Raw genomic sequence first — 19,712 nt, 5'->3', positions numbered from 1 at the left:
ATTAATCAAAAATCTAGTCCGCAGTACAACAGTGACATAAGGCAGACTCCCACCATTTCTTCTTTTCATAGTCAATGTTTCAAATGGATGCTTTTCTGTATTTCTGCATCATTATCACAGTTGAATTTTTCAATGCAGGATAATATTTTTTATTTTATATATGTTCATCTGTTCAAAGATGCCTGTGCATATGTTCCAGGTTTGATACTTTGATTTTTAAAATCACTTAATTATTTAGTGTCAAGCCAGATTCTTCACATCATTGTACATAACAGATAGAAAGCCTCAAGGTAGATTAGTTCTGTAACTAATTGAGTTACCTTCTCTAAATAAAGTCTTTATTATTATTATTATTATTATTATTTTTTTTATTATTATTATTATCATTATTATTATTATTATTATTATTATTATTATTATTAACTCCCATATCTCTTGTCTTGGATGTCATATATTTCCAACATCTGTATAATTATGTTTCATGTACACTGAAATATCACCTTGGTTAATAAAGTCCTGTTAAATCATATCCATTATTTGAAACCTTTTGAAATGTCTAAAAAATTACTTAAACTTCAGTAAAATACTATATAATGATCAAATTTTAGTGAAATCTCACCAGAGTTTTAGTAAACTCTCAAAAAACTTTCAATGAAATGTTAGAGATCTCGTCAGAACTTAAGTGAACATTTGGCCAAATTTTTTTTTGAAACCTCACAAATATTTCAGTGAAATTTTAATTACATCTCACCAAAATTTCGATGAGAGTTTTGGTCAAAATATTTGTGAAATCTCACCAAACTGTCAGTGAAATAAAAAAGACTTAAATAATGCCATCACGGATTAGGTTTTGCATAAAAAAGAAAATGAGAACAAGAAAAACCTAAATCCTATTTGATAATGTCTGTCAAAATAAAATTTATGATCAATTTTAAAAATTATTGTGAATATTTATCATTGATTCCCAATAATGTCTAAAAATCATTAGGCAGTTTAATACAAAATCTGAAGCAGACTTTTTATTGGATAATATTTATGTAGACATTTTAGGCAGATTTTTATTTCAGGTGGAAATTTCAGGCGGTTTTTTTTTTGGTAGAATTTTATTTCTGGCAGAAATCTTAGATGGCTTTTTTTGTTTAAGCAGAATCTTAGGACAACTAATCTGCATATTTAGCCTAAAATTCCCCAGCAATCCACCTAAAGTCCACTTGAAATTCACTTAAGCTTCTTTAAGTTTATTTTTAGGCAGAAAACACTTAAGAAACCCATCTGAAATCTGCCTAAAGTCTGCCTGGAAATTTTTTTACAGGATTTCAGGTGGATTTTTATTTCAGGCAGAAAGTGGAATATAAAAACAACTAATTTACATATTTTGCCTAAAGTTCTGCCATGAATCCACCTGAATTCTGCTTGAAATTCACCTAAGCTCCCTTAATATGAGCAATTATGGTCTAGGCAGAAAGCGCTTAAAAAAGCTGTCTGATATCCTCCTTAAGTCCGCCTGGAAAATTTTGTATGGGTAGACAGGTTTCCATTACAAACTGAACAATAAAAGTTATAATTACTGAATGGCAATGTGAATTCACCAGAGTTACAACCATAAAAATGATAGAGTTTACCTGTGGTGATAGTTTTCATCAATACTTGTTTCATTTTGCATCATTTTTGTACATGTTTATTTGAGTCAGGTAATCAAATACTTAATGCAGTATTAAAAAAAATATGATAGCCTGATGCCCAAAGCACCTCTAATGTCAGATCAGGCCTCTCCTGAGATGTCTGTCAGGCTTGTCCAAAAATAACCAATAGACTGTGCTTGAGAAAACTTTGATCACACTGATGAATGCAGAAATTTATTTTCAAAATGTTGAAAAACCAGTAAATTATTAATATTTAGCACCATGTGCGACGCTACCTTCATGAATATTTGCTACTTACCTTACTGCTATTGAAAGCTGTCAACTTTGTGTGCTAAGTGAAGCATGTGACCAATGAATGGGGAACAGACTGCCTGAATTACCTATAATTAGTGATAGCTAACATACATGCAATTCTACTGGAGTTAGGATATAAAGCAGGTTTGGATATTTATGTGCAGTTCGGAAACCAGTTAGAACCAGTTTAGTCGGTACCAGAAAGGTTCCAGCAATCATAGCAACAGGTGCAATGATGCATGGTAACATGATGGAATTAAATCTAGAATGTATACACAGACTATAAACTGATTATTTTGTTGTTGTAATATAGAATTTGACCAAATGTAGGATGTTTTTTTAAGGTATTATAAGTAATAAAGGGATCAAACATGGTTATGATAGCTTTCGAGTCTTTGATTAAAAATTGGCTGTCCTTTGGTGAAGTTTAGATGAAAAGGAAAGACTGACTAAAATTGATTTAGGCAAAAAACCTTTAGTATTTTTATTTTTAATGGTCTTGTTTAATTGCTACTGCATTGTGTAAGAACTTCCCATCTAAAGTTTAATCAATAATAATTGAGCTCTCCCTTGTTCATGCTTACACTAGTGTAATGCAACACTGGTTAAACTTATTAAGTGACACCTATGAACAACATCAAATGTATAAAGAGAAACTGTGTAAATCAAGGCACACTTCAGATGCAATGAACATAAACAGCATTGATTCACTGAATAAGGACATTGATAAAGCAATCAGACATTGCCTGTCCTCAGGACCTGAAGGAAAACATTGGTTTATGTGAAATATTTTGAGATCCAAATAAACACCAGTCAATTTAATTTAAGTATGTTTTTATTTTTTCATATCTGAAGTATAGCAAAGTTGCATGACAAATAATATTTAATAAAGGTTCAGTGTTTTTGGCACATGAAAACTGGAGTCAAGGCTTGTGAAATCTGAGTCAGGGCCTGTGATCTTTTTAAAGTCACCAGCCCTTGGACTTCTGTCTAAAATATTTTCCTTTGAGCACTGAAATGTTTATATATTTTTAATCTGAATCCCTACAAAATAAACAGACTCCTAGGGATAAATAACTAAATTAACAACTGGTACACATTAACTTTAATTTTATTATGAAATGATCATTAACAGGGAATGATCTACAACAACCCCCAATATGAATCTGAACTCCACCACAACCAATATTTAGAACTAATTGGTTGTTATATATTGCACAAGTGAAATGAAAACATTCTTAAGTTATGGTTAACATTGATGTTGTCTGGAGTCTATGAGCCTACTATTTGCAATTCATAAGGTTTATGGCCATGTATTTTTGAAACATATTTATGTATATGGCCATGTGTTTTTGTAACATTTCTAGGTATAAAACTTGAATGGTTCAATGTCTGTAACATTGCTTTCAATAAAGCTAGGACCATGGAACTTGGAGGATTCCTTTTTCTGAATGTTTTATTCTAATGACATATATGTGTAAAAAAACTGCATTACAATTTGGGTTTTTTAATTCAAGTTCAAATTTTGTGCTTTAAAGTGTAAATAAATTCTGGAATTAATCATAGTTGCAGCAGATGCTATAAAACATTTACAGGTAGGTCAACGTAAGTAATATTCACAATATACATTATTCCAAAATTTGGATTTATCACAAAACATCAATTTAACTCAAAATAAAAGCTAATTGAAATAAGGGAAAAAGGTAGAAATCATTTGTAGTTACCCAGTCTATCTGTAGTTTTGTCAGCATCCACATGGTATCCCAGTCCAGCCTGTTCCATGTGTCTAATGAGCTCTTCAGAATGTCTAGAATACAAGAATGAAGCGGTAAAGTGATAAATGCTTCAAAGAAAAATGAATTCATCATTATCTTTATTCAAATTTGAATAGCAAGTCATCTTCTTCGTTTGAAAAGAAAGCTTTTTGTCAACTGAATGATGTCACTCTTTTTGGGACAGGGATACTGACAACCCCCTTAACTTGGGACCTAAAATAAAAACACTTTTTGAGACTCACCCACCACCACTGTCTTGGAATATTTTTGGTATGTGATCAAAAGTTTGCTTTAACCATCTCATGTACTTACTTTCTGTATGGATTACAAGCAGCAACCATCTTCAAGTTTGGACAGTTTTTTAGTGGCCTTCCTTCCATGGACTTGTCACAGAGAATTTCTTTGATAAGTCCAATTGACTCCGTTGTGTTTGCTTCATCAAAGAACAACACAGTGTACATGTGGAAACCATAATTCTTAGCATTTTCCTGAGCAAGTTTCTCAGCTTCCTGAACTTTTTTGATGATGTCTGCATTTGTTATACCTCCATGGACCTGAACAAATATATGGTAAAACCATTTAAAACTTAGAAACAGCAAAGAAATTACTGAGAAAAAGTATTTTACATTTCTTTCATAAATTTGAACTTTCATTATTTCTCAGCACTATAATCTTATTTAAATGAGGAAATATATTCAATTCTCAGGAATTTTATTATCTCAGGTAAAAAATGAGCAACACTGAAAGTATTATTTTTATTGGACAGTTTTCATGTATCTAATGGCCTAACCCAGGAAAGTTGGTAGTCAGTCAGACTAAAGTGTGATGTACTGGTTATGAAACAGACAAGGAGAACTGAAACTGTTTCACTGAGAACAATAATTTATTTTATTTATTTAACAGGGCACAGCAACTGAAGTTCCTTGTCTATTTTTATTATCTTAACCCTATCTAAAATGTCTGTTTCATCACAGAGGGTTTCCTTGAATATTTCATATTTACAAGTTACACTTAGAAGTGATAAGTCTCACCAAAAATCTGATATGTACAAAAAGATTCATAGGGATATCATTAAGAGTTCTTTTTTACTTTTGCTCCAGATTTTAAAAACCATCTTTTAAGAAACTCAATCTAAATGTTTTCCCGATAGCAAAATGCACATACACACACAGACACACACAAACACAGTGTGTGATAGGGATAAAATAAACAGTCTTGGAGTGTTGCTCCAAGAACAAAACAATAAAACAGAACAATTCCTACTAAGAAAAGGCACATGCAGACCAAAGTCTAATAAGTGTATAAGGTTCATTGACATATGTGAACAATTTGTCAATCTCCTCAGATGATAACAAGATGACTGAACAAATGGATATAAATCTTAAAAATAACTGAAACTGAATAGTCAAAGGCATATATATACCATTGGTCTAATTGCTGCACAAAATTTCTCCAATTGGTTTTGGCAAATGATAACATTCTTTCCTGGAAATACTCCCACACTAATAAGAATACTCATCTCTAAAAGAAATATGCCACTTTTATTAAATTTTCTAGTGGGCTTGAACATTCTTAATTTTAGTTCAATGAAAAAATTTAGCAAGGGTGCCATTAGTGCAATTGGATACCTGACAAAGGCATAAGAAATTATTATAATATACTGCTGTAATTTAGTTGAGAAGGAAATGAAGTATTGCAAGACAAATGAAGCCTAATAGAATCTATGCTGGAAAGCAATGTGACAAGGAAATCCCAGTTGAAAGGTTTTATTCTGTCTACAGTGTGGTTCTGCTATAAATTTAGCAAAAGACATACATATAATTTAATCCCAAGACTTGGATTTTTTCTGCACTGGTGCCAGCCTATTTATATTATATTTCTCACCATTATGTTCTATCATACCTGGGATTTGCATTAAATGATGTTAGCATTGAGATAAAAATCCCAGTCAAGAGCTAAGGAATATACAATAGTTTAAAAGACTGCCTAGCAGAAGAAAGTAACCCATAAACTTTTATCTTCCCATTAATGGCTTTCTGCTTCAACCTACTTTTTCATTATTTAGTAAAAATTAAAGTTGCTCTATCTTTATGCCAATACATCATTCAGACTTCCTTCATTTGCCACTGTACCATCATGACACTATGTTTTGTATACCACTAATTTTTTTATCTTAATGTTTTACAAGTTTTCAGACAGTCATTGTTGGTAGTCTTATTTCTGGCCATATTTTCACACACACTCAAAAATACAAATGATAGTTTTCACTTAGAAACAAAAAGGTAATTTAATTTAACAGTGCCTGGTATTTGAAAAATCAAAATCAAAATCTGCAGTAACATATGGTGCCTATAATACTGGTAATGGTTGCCATCAACCAAAGTTTTACTAGATAACTTTTGTAAACAAATGTATGAAAGTCAAGATTGTCTAATTTTATATTATATAAAACTAATTAAATGCATGTTAACATTGATTAATAAGCTTGATAAAGAGAAGTTTTATACTGTCTGTGGCAAGAAGTTCCATTGTAAAATTTATTATTTTTCTGGAGGTACAGTCACTAAAAACAAAGAATACAAATTATAAAACTAGTACATATGAACTTTCATTCATAATACCATTAAATTAAGATGCTGAAAATTGCTATTAAATTCATGTAACATTAACCCTTCTGCACAACCATCATTTGGAATTTTAATCTCTACTATGACTGGTTGAATTAATATGCTACTCATCCATCTAGTAAATGACATTAATTTTATAGTCTATATTTGTGACTGATGAGACAGAGACCACAAGATAAAGATGCACAAATATGATTAAGTTTGCACCCTGCTGAATATTAACCAACTCATTCATATATCAACATGAAGTTTGAATTGTAATAACAATATGCAGCAATAATACTTGCATCACAGGCTGACACTATATGCCACTTTATCATTGGTCAATTAAAGTACAAGTGCTGATTTGTAATGATTACAATGAAATAGTCAAATCTTATCAACAGCAAGATGATTATGTGGAACAGTTCTAACAACTTCAACTTCAGAAACTAACAAATTGCTGTTTCAACATAGTTCTTTTCTCATTTGTAAAAGGCATCATTTAAATAAATGGTGTCTAAAGCATACAGACCACAAAGATCTTGATTTTGTCACATCTACATTGCAAACTTTAAAATCATTAATTGGCTGATGCCAGAAGCAAAGATAGTGGAAGATCTTGTCCCACCTCCACCCCACCATAATTTTAAAATTGTGTTGGAAATCATGTTTTTGTCCTTAACTTTTTCAACAAAAAAGATAATGGTTTTTCTTTTGGCATACGTAAATAAAGGAAAAAGATAGTAGAATTTGTGTTTAATATTATAACATCATCAAAGTAAGTTGTATCATATTACAAAGTCATCAATCTATTGTCTGGAAAACAAAAACTACCATGCAGGAAAACAGAGACAAAAATCCTCAAGATAGCACTGTCTTTTTATTTCAGTTTATAAAGGAAACTTCTCATAATGTCCATCATGACACATATAAATGTACTTTATTTACCTTCATGACACAATATTCTTCACACCAGCTCCAGATGGAGTCTGTATTACATGCAGAAACTTGAGCTCATAATGTTAACACACTTAAATGAAATGCTTTACTCACCTTCATGAGTACCATATTCTTCACATCAGCTCCAGGTGGGGTCTGAAGTGCACACATAAACTTGACTAGCCTGGTTTTACCACACCCTGTCTCTCCCATGATAATCACTGGAATGTCACACCTGACACATTGAAAATGCATAAAATAATTATAATGGAATCAAATTTGCATTTAAATGTTATCAGGCATAGAAAGCTACTTAATAGACTACAAAAATACAGCCCTTGTCTGATATTTAATGCAAACTAGAAATGTGTCCATATGCTACTTATGCCCCTGCCAATAACATTAAGTTAAAGAGCAAAGTTCCAAATTAAACAGGGATCGTAACTCCATCACATTTGTCCAGAACACAATTACAAATTAAATCTGACCCTAGGGGTGATTAATATAAAGCATACTATCAAATCAGGTTTCAAATCATTAGAACCTTCAAAAGTTACAGAAATTAGGGGCAAAGTTTTTAAAGTTAAAGAGAGGCAATGACTCCATCAAAGTCTATCTAAGGAAGATGAGAACTGAATTTGATATAAATTTTTGATTGGTTTAATGTATTCTCATCATACAGTTAACACCCCATACATATGTTTGGAGGTGATTTTGGATTTTCTGTACACAAAAAAGGCCATTTTTTGATTATTAACAATTAAAATAACAAATAGTTACAACTGATATATTAGCACTTTCTTCTTATAATTTTTTACAAGCCTACTAAATCTCCAATAAAAGCCAGATACCAAATAAAAATCTCTGGATTTCTGGCCAAAAAGTTTTGTCATGTCTTTGAAGTTTAAATCTAATAATTATTTATATCGATCCTTCATTTGAGGTATGACTGTTGTTGAAATATGTGGATCCTCCTGAAAGAACATATCATTTTATCCATGCATTTTAATCCAAAAGAACAAAAAGCCTATAAAATACTGGAACTACTACCTGAAGTGCCATTATTAATGAAACACTAGGCATATACACTAATTACAGCAAAGTATTAAAGCTCACAGTTCACTAATTTAGGACAACACCACTGTATCAACATCATTTCAATCAAGTCATATAGTACACATAAAGACTTGTCAGGTAAATAATTCTCCAATAGGAGAATTAAATAAGGACACCTTTCTCAAAACCACTAATAATTAGGTCTGATCATTCAGGAATTGTCATGTGAACTGCAACTGTCCAGTCAACATGAATTGGCTTGAGTTATGAAGTTAAAAGTTTCACTAATACTGTGCACTGATTGTCACCACCAGAATCTTCCTTTTTCATGATGGCCTGCATGACCTATTTAGCATTCCATGGTTGCTGAAGTGCGATTTTAATTCTTCTTTGTACTTTTTATTTATTGTGGTTGAAATTGATCTGTACAAGTGGCAGGCACAAACAGAGTAGAGATTCCACTGTCTTTCACCTTAGTTAGCATCTATGCACTTTGGTGGAGACAGCTTCCTTTGATGTTCAGCATACAGATGAAAACATGGTGTACGTGATTGATCTTGACAGGCATTTTATTTGTGCTCATAGAGTATTATTTTAGTGTTGTGGCTGTGTCAACTTTCATTGATGTTATTCACTTGGGCAAAAACAGTATAAGTAGTGAACTTGTCAGATTTTGTTTTGTGCTCATACATGTGGTAGCATCAGCATAGTTTTACTCTTTTGTACTCTTTATTTTGGGTAATGTTGAGGTTAAACCATGAAAATTAAATATCTACTAATACGCAAACTTTGAAAGGTAAAACCATGAATTTAAGTAGGCATGAAAATGTCTTTTTAAAAATTCAAAACCATGAAATTAAATATCTACTAATACGCAAACTTTGAAAGGTAAAACCATGAATTTAAGTAGGCATGAAAATGTCTTTAAAAAAAATCAAAACCATGAAAATTAATGCCAATAAAATTATATGATACTACTGTATTTCCATGGTACTTTAATAACTTTTCTAATGGTGAACTCTACTGACTGCAATATATGCATCTAAGTTAAAACAGAGAATTTATTAGCAATGTCTCCATTCATTATAGAGGTCCTAACAATGTTAAGTGTTGACAGAAAATGATCAAAGTTATACACGATTCATGTCGTCTTAAACCTTTACGTCACAGAGTGTATGGCTTTTTAGCCCTTCGATATACATGTAGCAAAGTTACAGAGTGCAGTGCGCTATAAATAGAGCACCTGTTAACTGTTAAGCAGTGTAGTATATGTTATGCTTAACATCGATTTCAACCATTTTACATTTATGGTACACATATATAATGTAGAGAAAGATTTAAGAGAAAAATCGGATCATTATAGCTGTATAATTATTTTCCATGGAAGAATTTTTATGTGTTTTAAAATCTTGAGAGAATTTGTTTGCCGTCAAGTCAGTGAAGCCGCGTGACCAACCGTAGCTGCCATTTCTCATACTCGAAATATAAAAGTTCTTTGTCTGCATCTACGTCACTAAATCATCTAAATTTGATAATTTATAAAAACTAATTGCTGCCTACATCAATATCAGAGCCTTTTCCAGTTACTTTAAATAGCAGATTTCGACCAGATCTTAAACAGCAACCACATGATCTGACATAATGGTCGTTCACATTAATGAATGTGGTATCTAATAGGGGGTTTTCCCCGAAGGTGGCACGTCAAAAACTTGCTCAAAATGGCTGCTGTTTACAGCAGGTATTAAATGGCGCTTCCATGAGAATGGTGTAGAAGCGTCAAAAGGCGCTTCCATGCAAATCAGGTAGAGGTGTCCAAAGGCACTTACATGAGGTAAAGGGTTAATGTAAAGCCAAATTTAATTTCAATTGTTTTGATCCTTAATATATTACTAAGTGGAAATGAAAGATGTATATAAAACAGAAGCCATAACTACATTATATTTTACTGGAAAATTGTGAAAATTGAACTTGAGCTAAGTCTTCCTAACATTAAGCTACATACTGAATTTCAAATGTGCCCTTCACAAGTCATAGAGCAGAAAAAAATCTGTGACAAACATGATAAGATGGACATTGGATGCTACATGTCCTTCCTATTGAAGGCATAAAAACTGTATAAGGTCTATTACAAAATTAAAAGGGGTAAGGGGAATGAGAAAAGAGAAGGTTTTATTTACCCATCAAATTTTAATTACACTGACAAATCAGAACAGTCTTGATGACTAATACCAATGGTATCTAATTAAAGTATTATATTTTTTCCAATTTAACCCCCCTTTTCAGATTATTTCAAATCTGGAGGTGCTGTTATTAAAATATATTTTACAGGGTTTCAATTTTAAGACTAGTGCACACAGATAAGTTGCAAACCTTCCTACGACAAGAAGGCAGGTAAAGGGTCATTTCAGCATTATTTAAAGGATAAGTCAAATCCATTTGTTTTTCACTTAAGTGTGACAGGTAGTTACTGTCAATTATATTTCTCATCTAAGGTTATGTTGATAAACATCCTTTTCAAAAGGCATATCATAAAGTTCAACTAATTTTTCTATTAATAATATCAGTTATAAAAAAAGCAAAATAATTGGTCCTCTTAACTCGTTAAGCCTGCATGCCATATTTACATGTTATAGGGTTGTATTCTACTTCTGTTAGCTCTGTAATGTCAACATCATTTACAAGCAGGTGGTATTATAGAAAAGGAGAAAGGTGCAGTTCTACAATAATATCAAATAATGTCAATTTTCTTCTGGTATTAAAGAAGACATAATTTCTTAGACCTGATTTTTTTAACCTCTAAAACTGAAAATTTCAGGACCCAAGTTTTTATCCAGATTTGTTACTTTGGCCTTAGATCTAAAGCAGACCAGTTGGAACTGCTGATAGACAGATTAACCTTTGCCAAAGGTAGAATAAGTTTGAGATTTGGAGTAAAAAGGGGCCAGGACATGAAAATTGTGTGTCCAAAATGAAAAACAAAAGAAGCCCTAGTTTCACCCTTCTACACATGTCTGTGTGAAATAGACAATAAAAAAGAATGAATTTTATACACCTAAGCATCTGGCTAAATGAAAATCTCTCAGAAACAGATGTATTTGGATGCATTGAGAAGTAACCCCCAAAATGCATTTCCTACCCTTATTTCAGGTGAAAATGAAAAGAATCTCCAGGGGTCAATGAGTTAAGCACAAGATTCCTGACAACAGATCACTCTGTAAATTCCCAAACAAAATTATTTAGATTTGGGTAGAAAATATTCAAATTTTCTTAAGTTCTGATGCATAGGTGCCAACAATCAAATACTGCCTAAATCAGAATACTAAAATATCATTAAATCGAAATATATCAGTCTTGGTACTTTAATCAATTTCTAAACACTGATTAAAAAAACCTCTAACAGAGCTAGAAGCTCAAATCTTTACCTGAACCTCACAAAAACCTCTAAACAGTGCCTCAAGCTCCAACCTTACCTGAACCTCATGTAGATAGCCAGAATCTTCTTTGCATTATCTGTTGTTAATTCATAGGTCTCATCTGGGTCATAAGGCAATTCATTTCCCATCACACGACATAGTCTTGTGATCTTGTCTCCTCTGTAATCAAATTTCACATATTTTAGTCTATGACTTAACATACTTTTTGTTACATGTGAAATTTTTATTAATATTGAGATATCACAGTAATAAGCATACTGACATACATGGTTGTGGGTGAGCACAGAATCAGAAATACAGTGTGTTAGAGGTAAACACGAGGAAACAAATGCACTAGAATGGAGCTTTCTAACATTTAAATGTTTTGTTCTGTTTTTCAGTAATGGTAGCCATATAAGCACCACTTGTGCAAGACAAAAAGATCAATACCTCTAAAAAAATTGCAAGAGGGCAGTAATTTGTACATATGCACTACTTCAAAAAAATATTATAACATGATCAAAGTTTCATCGTGGCAATCTACTGAAAACTGCAATGAGTTGCATTCACAAAATTGTCATATGTGCATGAAGGCTTCAAGTAAAAAGTTGCAGGAGCACAATGATTTGTCAATATGTGAATTTTTAATTTGTTTAACAAGTTTTATGGCAATCTACTGAAATCTATGATACTAGTTGTGTTCACAAGATTTTGTCAAGTACTGCATTCATCTGCAAGTAAGAAATGGCAATAACTCTTATCAACACCACTGATGCAAGTGATTTATCAAGGTGTGTTACTTCAGGTGTTGACCATAACACTGTTCAAGATTCATGGCAATTCATCAAACCCTGCAGGACCAGCTGTGACAATAAGATTTTGTACCAGACGGAAGAATGAAGAGATACTAGATCGTCATATACCCTGCCTCTATAGTGACTGGCATGGGTATAAATCTCAAAACACTGAGCTGTGAATTTGACACACATGATGTATCATCTCTAATGGGGTACATGAAACACTTTCTAAGAATGATACATAAATGAACATTTTATCTATTGATATCAAACAGCATAATATGTGAAAAGGAAAGTCACTGAAAATTATAGTTACTGAATTCTGATCTTGACCTTAAAGACTGACCCCCAATATAGTATATAAAACACGTTCTAGCAATGACATCCAAGTATACCCAGTTTTATTCTTTCCTCTCAAAATGCCTTTAACAATTAAAAGCAGAAACAAAAGTGTGATTGATAGTTTGATACAAAAGAATGATATTCCCCTCATTTGGTTAAGAAAGAAAACATGGAGCAGAAATCACACAAGGCCTCACTATCCCATCAAAACAAATAAGAAAAGAATAAAAACTGTTTTCACAATGTGATATGCTATGCATATTAAACAGCTATTAAAGTATGTGAATGGTTAGGTCTTGTCTTGTGTCCTTTCATCTCAAACTGTCTGCTGTTAGCAAGGCATAGTTCTAAACCGAACATTATGTAAAAAAATTACAAAATGACTTCAAAGAAACTTCACAGATCTGTCAATAATCTTTAATACAGGTGACTTGAACATTCTTATTCAAGGCAATGATGTACAATAACTTCTGTTCTTCAACACACATAAAGCATATCTGATTTGCCTGTAACTTAAAATGAACCGAGTTCTTCCACTCTGGGAACTTTTCTTATTCAAGTTAGAATAATGGGGTCCCCCAAAGTAGTCTTCAAAACAAAACGCTTAGCACATCACACTAAATATTGACAGCCAATTAAGTAATATGTGAAATGGTGGTTGTTTATACCTGACCTTTTTGTCTTTTAACTGACAATATGATAATCAGCTGTATAAATTGCAACAATGATAATTTTACATAAGCTCCAAGCAGGACTGTTTACCATGTATACATACTATATGTTACAAACATATATTGAGGTGATGTTTTATTTATCTTTTTGTTTCTTTTTGCTCATTCATTTGTTTTGAAGATTACTGAAAATCCTGTTTTTTGAAACACAGCTGTGTCAGAGGCTTTTGGGAATACAAAATTATGTTTTTAGCATGATACATCTGTTATGGCAAGCACACCTTCACAAAAGTGCAGATATGTTGGTGGTCAGATTTGCAATATTTTCTTTCAGAAATATTAAATACAGCAAGAAATGTTTTAATCAAAACATTATCTCAAATGTCATCATTCATGCAAGAACAGTAGTGACAACAATATTTTTTGAAATTGGACACAATAAAGCCATGCTGGATGTCAGATGAGCACAATTTCTATTAAGAACAAACTGCATGATCCTATCATCTTTGAGTGAAAACCCATTTCAATAATACATCTATCAAACAGGAGTAACCATGTATTTTCAGGGCTTCACCATTCAGGATGAGCAATCATAACAAGATTTGTAAGATCATCAGCATGTCTGCCATACCGGATGTCACATAAACACATCTAGACATTATAATTAGTTTTTGTTTTTGCAAAAATCCATGTTGATATGAACATATGTTCTTGACTGTTGTAGGCAAGATTATCAATAGCTGCCATAGCAGTTATATTGGATGCTGAATCAGAACTATTTTCAATAAGGACCAACAACATATCATAAGAAGTCTTTTAGTTGAAAAAGGCTGTGTTAATGTGACCATATATTCAAGTGGACTTGTGATAACAAAATTTTCAAGATGGCCACTATCGTGACAAATTGTATGTCCAAGGGGAAGTAATTTCATTCAGGACCAACATATATCATAGCAAATCTTTTTGTGAAAAGCCCATGTTGATATGAATATCCATCCAGAAGGAGTAGAGATAACAAGATTCTTAAGCTAGCCACCATGGTGACCATATTTTGAAGTCCAAGTGGCACCATTTTCATACAGGACCAACTAGATTTCAAGATGAATATTTTAAGTTTTATGGTAATTCATTCGGTCAATTAGAAGGAGTACCAATGACAAAATCATTCTCACAGACGGACAATAAACAAGAGACAATTGTCCATCTAAGATGTGTGTTCATCACCTGAAGCACCCTTCCTGCTGCATCCATGTCTTTACATAGCACCAATTAAACTGTCATATCAAAACATTAACAAAGCTATAACATTGCCAACAGCACTCACACTGCCACTGCCACCATCAAAGTGACACCTATGTCTCACAATGTTATAAATGATGGTGTTACAACAATTTATAAAAAAACTAAATATTGAAACCAGAAAAATATGGCATCTGATCAGAAAACAGAATATAATCTTTGGAGCAAGAAACATACTTGTTATCTTTTCTATATAAAGCAATTTAATCTAGATAGTGGATTGTACAATAAGTTGAAATGTACCAGTCTGAAACCAACCCTTGCAACCAGGCCTCGTAGTCATGAAGCTGTCTGAGCACAAAAACTGAGCCCATCCTCAGATGTTAAAAAACTGTTATCTTTTATTTCTCTTTTTGGGCTAAAGTTGGAATGATGCAAATTCACCTTATTTGTATCTATATCTACATATAAGAAAAATCAGAATAATGCTGAAGGAATCTAAGGTTAATATTTCATTTTTGAGTTTTGAGTCTGAGTTTAGTTTTTGTACTCAAATAGCTTTGTGACAATGAGGTCTGATATTTTTTCCAAAATTATGAGCTGGTATCCCTTGTTTGTTATACAAGACCAATAGACATCAATTAAGTACTTTTCATAATGAGCTTATTACTTGGAAAGCCCTGTGTTAGAGACACTTGTGATTGTTCAAGGTTTAAGTAGCATTTTCAGAACAAAGAAAGGTCAGTTACTGTCCATCTAAGATAGTCATTATCTTGGCACTATAATTCGTTCTATCCCCAAATGCCTGTGACAATGAGATAGCATTTAAAATTGGTACAGCTGAATCTTCCAAACTGTTTAAAGTCATGGTCATGCTCATTTAGATAAGACAATCTTTACCAAATTTTAAGGACGTTTTAAATGAAAAAGAGAAGACCAGTTAAAAATACAAGTAAAATAAAGAGAATAGTTTCTCAGAGATTTTGGATCAGTCTTACTATATACAGCATTCTCTGTATCTGGGAAATTTTCTACTGCTGACAACCCTTCTATTGGCCATATATAATTAATTAAGTAAGTGCCAAGGAAGACTGATTCACATCTTTGGTAAGTTCATTGCCATGAAGTAAAGACACTATTTCTATGTGAATAAGCTGCAACTGCAAACAATGTGACAGCCAAAGTAGCTGACATATTGTTTAAATAGATCATGTTCAATGCTGTATATTTAAAATTATATGGAAAATGAAGAGCACAGACTCAAATCTGCCAGGTCAATATGCCACAGAAGATATGGGTTGATGCTGTTCACAGTAAGTTGCATTTTTTATGCAGTTAAGTAAATAAATTAAGTGAATTAAAAAAATAACAAAACCTGGACAAAAAATCAAAGTTTTCCCGTATGGGAGCACGATTTTGCTCAAGACCCCTGAAAAGCTTTCTAGACATGATAGTTTTCTCAAGGACACTCTCAGTCTGATGGTCCACAAGGTTTCCAGTGCGTGGGTCTATGTTAAAACCAACAAAGGTCAAGGTCTGGCCATCAGGGTTGAAGAACAGGTAAGGATGAGGACTGAAAAAGGGAGACAATGATATAATTTACTGAAAGTATTGACTCATTTCAGGGACTGAAAAAAGAAAGAAGAGTGGTATTATACCAATTGACAAAAGCTATTTCTTATTTAATGGAAATTATCTGATCAACAAAATTCTTCATTTAAATAATTATCATTTCTATTATCTCATTTAAATTATTATGACCAAATGAGATTGCATTAACACAGTCTGTCTTTGTCATGTAAACATACTGGTGCACAGGATCACTGTTTTGGCCTATGCAGCTAAAAAGCTCAGCCTTTGGGAAATAGCAATGATTATCTATACACCCAAATTCTGGAAACTAGTACAAAGATGCACATTAACCAGTACCACAGCTAAGCAGCTCAAGACAGGTGCAGTGCCCCAACCCCTACATCTCTGTGCCCAGTTCCTATTTATAAGTAGTGTACTATTTGTAACTGCATGTCCCAATATCATTGGCTGAAGTGTGACTTCCTGGCCATAAATGAAAGAAATTATAATAAAATGAATGTGATGTATATATAAAGAAAATCTGAGCCTTTAACTCATTACCCCTGCACCACAATAATGTGTAATACTTTACCTCCCTCATCTCCAGAGTGCCACAATAACATGTCAGTTTACCTTGTTTGTATCCCAGGCACTGCTTTTAAGTGGCAGTATTAGTCAAGGCCTCTATCCTGCACAACAAGTTAAAGCAACGCAAATGATTTCCTAATTATGCCAGGCATTTTAAATAATAAAATTTCAGCTTACATAGAGGAAACACTGCGGCACAAAAGGAAAAATATTGATTTGACAACTCCAGAAATAGAGGAATTGTTCAAATTTGAAAATGATGGAAAACGATTAGTATCAGCTGCAAGGAGTAAATAGTTATCAGGCATACTCTGATGGAGAAATTTCATCATATGAGATGGATAGTGACATCAAAATACCTAATGAAGATGCCAGCTGGAGTGATGAAAATAAGAATGTTCAAGAAAATGAAGAAAAAAATGAAATAAGAGGTGATCAATGAATCACAAATTGCTTAACACACATCAACAACGGGCCATTCACAGCACCAACACCAGGGCCAACAATGCATTTAGACCCAAATGCAAACGAATTTGATTTTTTTAAGTTTTTTAATTGAGCTGATTGTAGCTGAGACCAATCTCTATTCAAGATGAAAACAGGGAGAAAAAAGAAGACCTGAACTGGACTGGAGAGATATTATGGGAAGAGAAATGAAATCACGGTGGAGAATGAGAGTTTGATGAGTATTCTTCAGCTTTTCCATACATTCATGTACTAGTCAACCTGATGTCCTATTTGGAAACCTCAGTATCAGGAGGATAATGAGTAGAGATAGGTTTGACAAAGATCACAATATTTTCATCTAATAGGCCATTCAATACACCTGCTCAGGAAACTAAAACACTCCATCAAAATGTAAGTTAAGATGAAACCATGATAAAGTTTTGAGGCTGATTATCCAGTATCAACCAGTCAAGAGAATGAAGTACAGAAACATGGTCTGGATGAGGGTTCCAATGAATTTCATATTTATACAGGTAAGGGTGTAGGTACCAGGGAAGTGAGATTAGTAACACATGTCATTATGAACCCAACAAAGAAGATGTGGGAAAGGAACCACACAGTAAATGTAGACAGTTATTTTGCCAGTCTAGATTTATTAGAGAGATACATATGCATGTGGACTCAAAAGATCAAACAGAAAAGGATATCCTAAACATCCTAAGATGTGATAGTTCAAGGAGAATTCAAGATGATACAGTGAGTGAATTAACAGTCTATGTTTGGATGGACAAGAAGCACATCTACACTCTATCAACAGGGTAAGATCCAGCAGCCAAAGAGAAGAAAGTACAGCACAAGTCTAGAAATGGAGAAGTCAGGGAAATCAGAGCAACATCTATCATGCCAGAGTACAACAACAATATGGAGTGAGCAGTGCAGACCAGTACAGGACACAACATATCATACAGATTGTCCAAAAAATGGTGGCTGTACTTTTGGGGGGCCTTGTTTGATATCACTACCACCAATGGATTGGTACTAATGCGAGAATCAGAACAATGTGTCAAGAACAAGCAAGAACAGACAGATAAAAGCACACAGCATGGTCGATTTCAAGATGGATCTGGCAAAACTGCTTATTGGAGACTACCAGGAAAATGATAGGGCAGTGTGAAGACAGTATACTAATAATGGCAAAAAGATGGGAAAATATGACAATTGGGCAAACAGAAGCAATGCCTGGAAGTTACGAATATGTGAATTCAGTATAATATTCATTATGTGTGGATTGTTTCAAACCATATCATGTAGATCTTTTTAACAGTCTGTAAATAAAGACTTGCTTCTGTTTTGGGAAAATTAATTTAGTCAGCATGAGTGTATATAATTCAGAGTTTGTTCAAAGTGTTTTGTTATATTTTAAATGTTCAGTGGGGAATTCTAAGAAAGAAAGGAAAGTTAAGTGTAAGGAAAATATGCCAGTCTGCTGCAGTTTTTCACATTAGGTTAAAGTTTTAAGAGAGATAGCAAATTAAATTTCTGTATACATAAGATAAAATTGTTTCATGTGTTGAAGGTTTTAATTATTCATTGTTAATTCATAATGGATTTTATGGATTATTAATAACAAGAAAAGAAAATTGGTAAATAAATAATTATTTTTTCCTTTATGGATAAGTTTTATTTCTGTATGTTGCATGAAATTTATACCATTTAGCACATAATTTTATTGAGAACAGCTGCTCAAAATAACTAATTTACTGCAAGTAACCCTCTTTATAAAACTCAGCTAGTACTGTCAGTGAGACTCCATGATCTGATGCTGGTAAGGCTGACACTGCTCTAATGGAATACCTAGCTATTTGACTCAAGGGTTAACAAATGAAAATCCCATATCAATATGACCATCCCTTTGGCAGTAACAGTAAGATTTCAAAGTACCACCATGTCAACCATACTGAATGTCAGATTAGCACTTTTTCCGTTTGAGGCCAACCAAAAATCATAATAAATCTTTAAGTGAAAAAAAAAAACATGCCATTATAGCTTGAAGAAGTAGCCATAACAAGATTCTCATGATGACCACCATAATAGCCTTTATGGATAACACAGCAGAACAATTCTAATTTAGGGTCAATTAGACATCATAAAAAGTTTTTAGTGAATACCACATGATGATACAACCAAACATTTAGAAGTAGCATTACCAAATTTTTTCAAGATGGCCACCATGGCAGCCATGTTGGAGGTCAGATTGGCACCTTTCATTTAGGACCAATTAGACCTTGTTATAATTGTTAGTATAAGGTTTCATGGCAATCCTCTAA

General features: G+C 33.0%; 1 protein-coding gene across 1 annotated transcript in view; it reads right to left on the bottom strand.

Moving 5' to 3' along the window:
- The window catches only part of LOC149786015 (E3 ubiquitin-protein ligase rnf213-alpha-like), a 431,187-nt gene that overhangs the window by 208,934 nt on the left and 202,541 nt on the right, over window positions 1–19,712 (bottom strand). The window contains exons 36-40 of the mRNA XM_089978093.1: window positions 16,154–16,351; window positions 11,787–11,909; window positions 7,375–7,495; window positions 4,025–4,266; window positions 3,662–3,744 (exon numbers count right to left, since the gene is read on the bottom strand). Coding sequence (XP_089834219.1) covers window positions 3,662–3,744; window positions 4,025–4,266; window positions 7,375–7,495; window positions 11,787–11,909; window positions 16,154–16,351 — 767 coding nt within the window. The remainder of the gene's footprint in view (window positions 1–3,661; window positions 3,745–4,024; window positions 4,267–7,374; window positions 7,496–11,786; window positions 11,910–16,153; window positions 16,352–19,712) is intronic.

The sequence above is a fragment of the Sinohyriopsis cumingii genome, chromosome 12 (assembly GCF_028554795.1).
Source record: "Sinohyriopsis cumingii isolate HCF-2022 chromosome 12, ASM2855479v2, whole genome shotgun sequence".
NCBI classification, from domain to species: Eukaryota; Metazoa; Mollusca; class Bivalvia; order Unionida; family Unionidae; genus Sinohyriopsis; species Sinohyriopsis cumingii.
The sequence above is the reverse complement of the archived record's forward strand: the minus strand, read 5'-3'. Positions and strand labels throughout refer to the sequence as shown.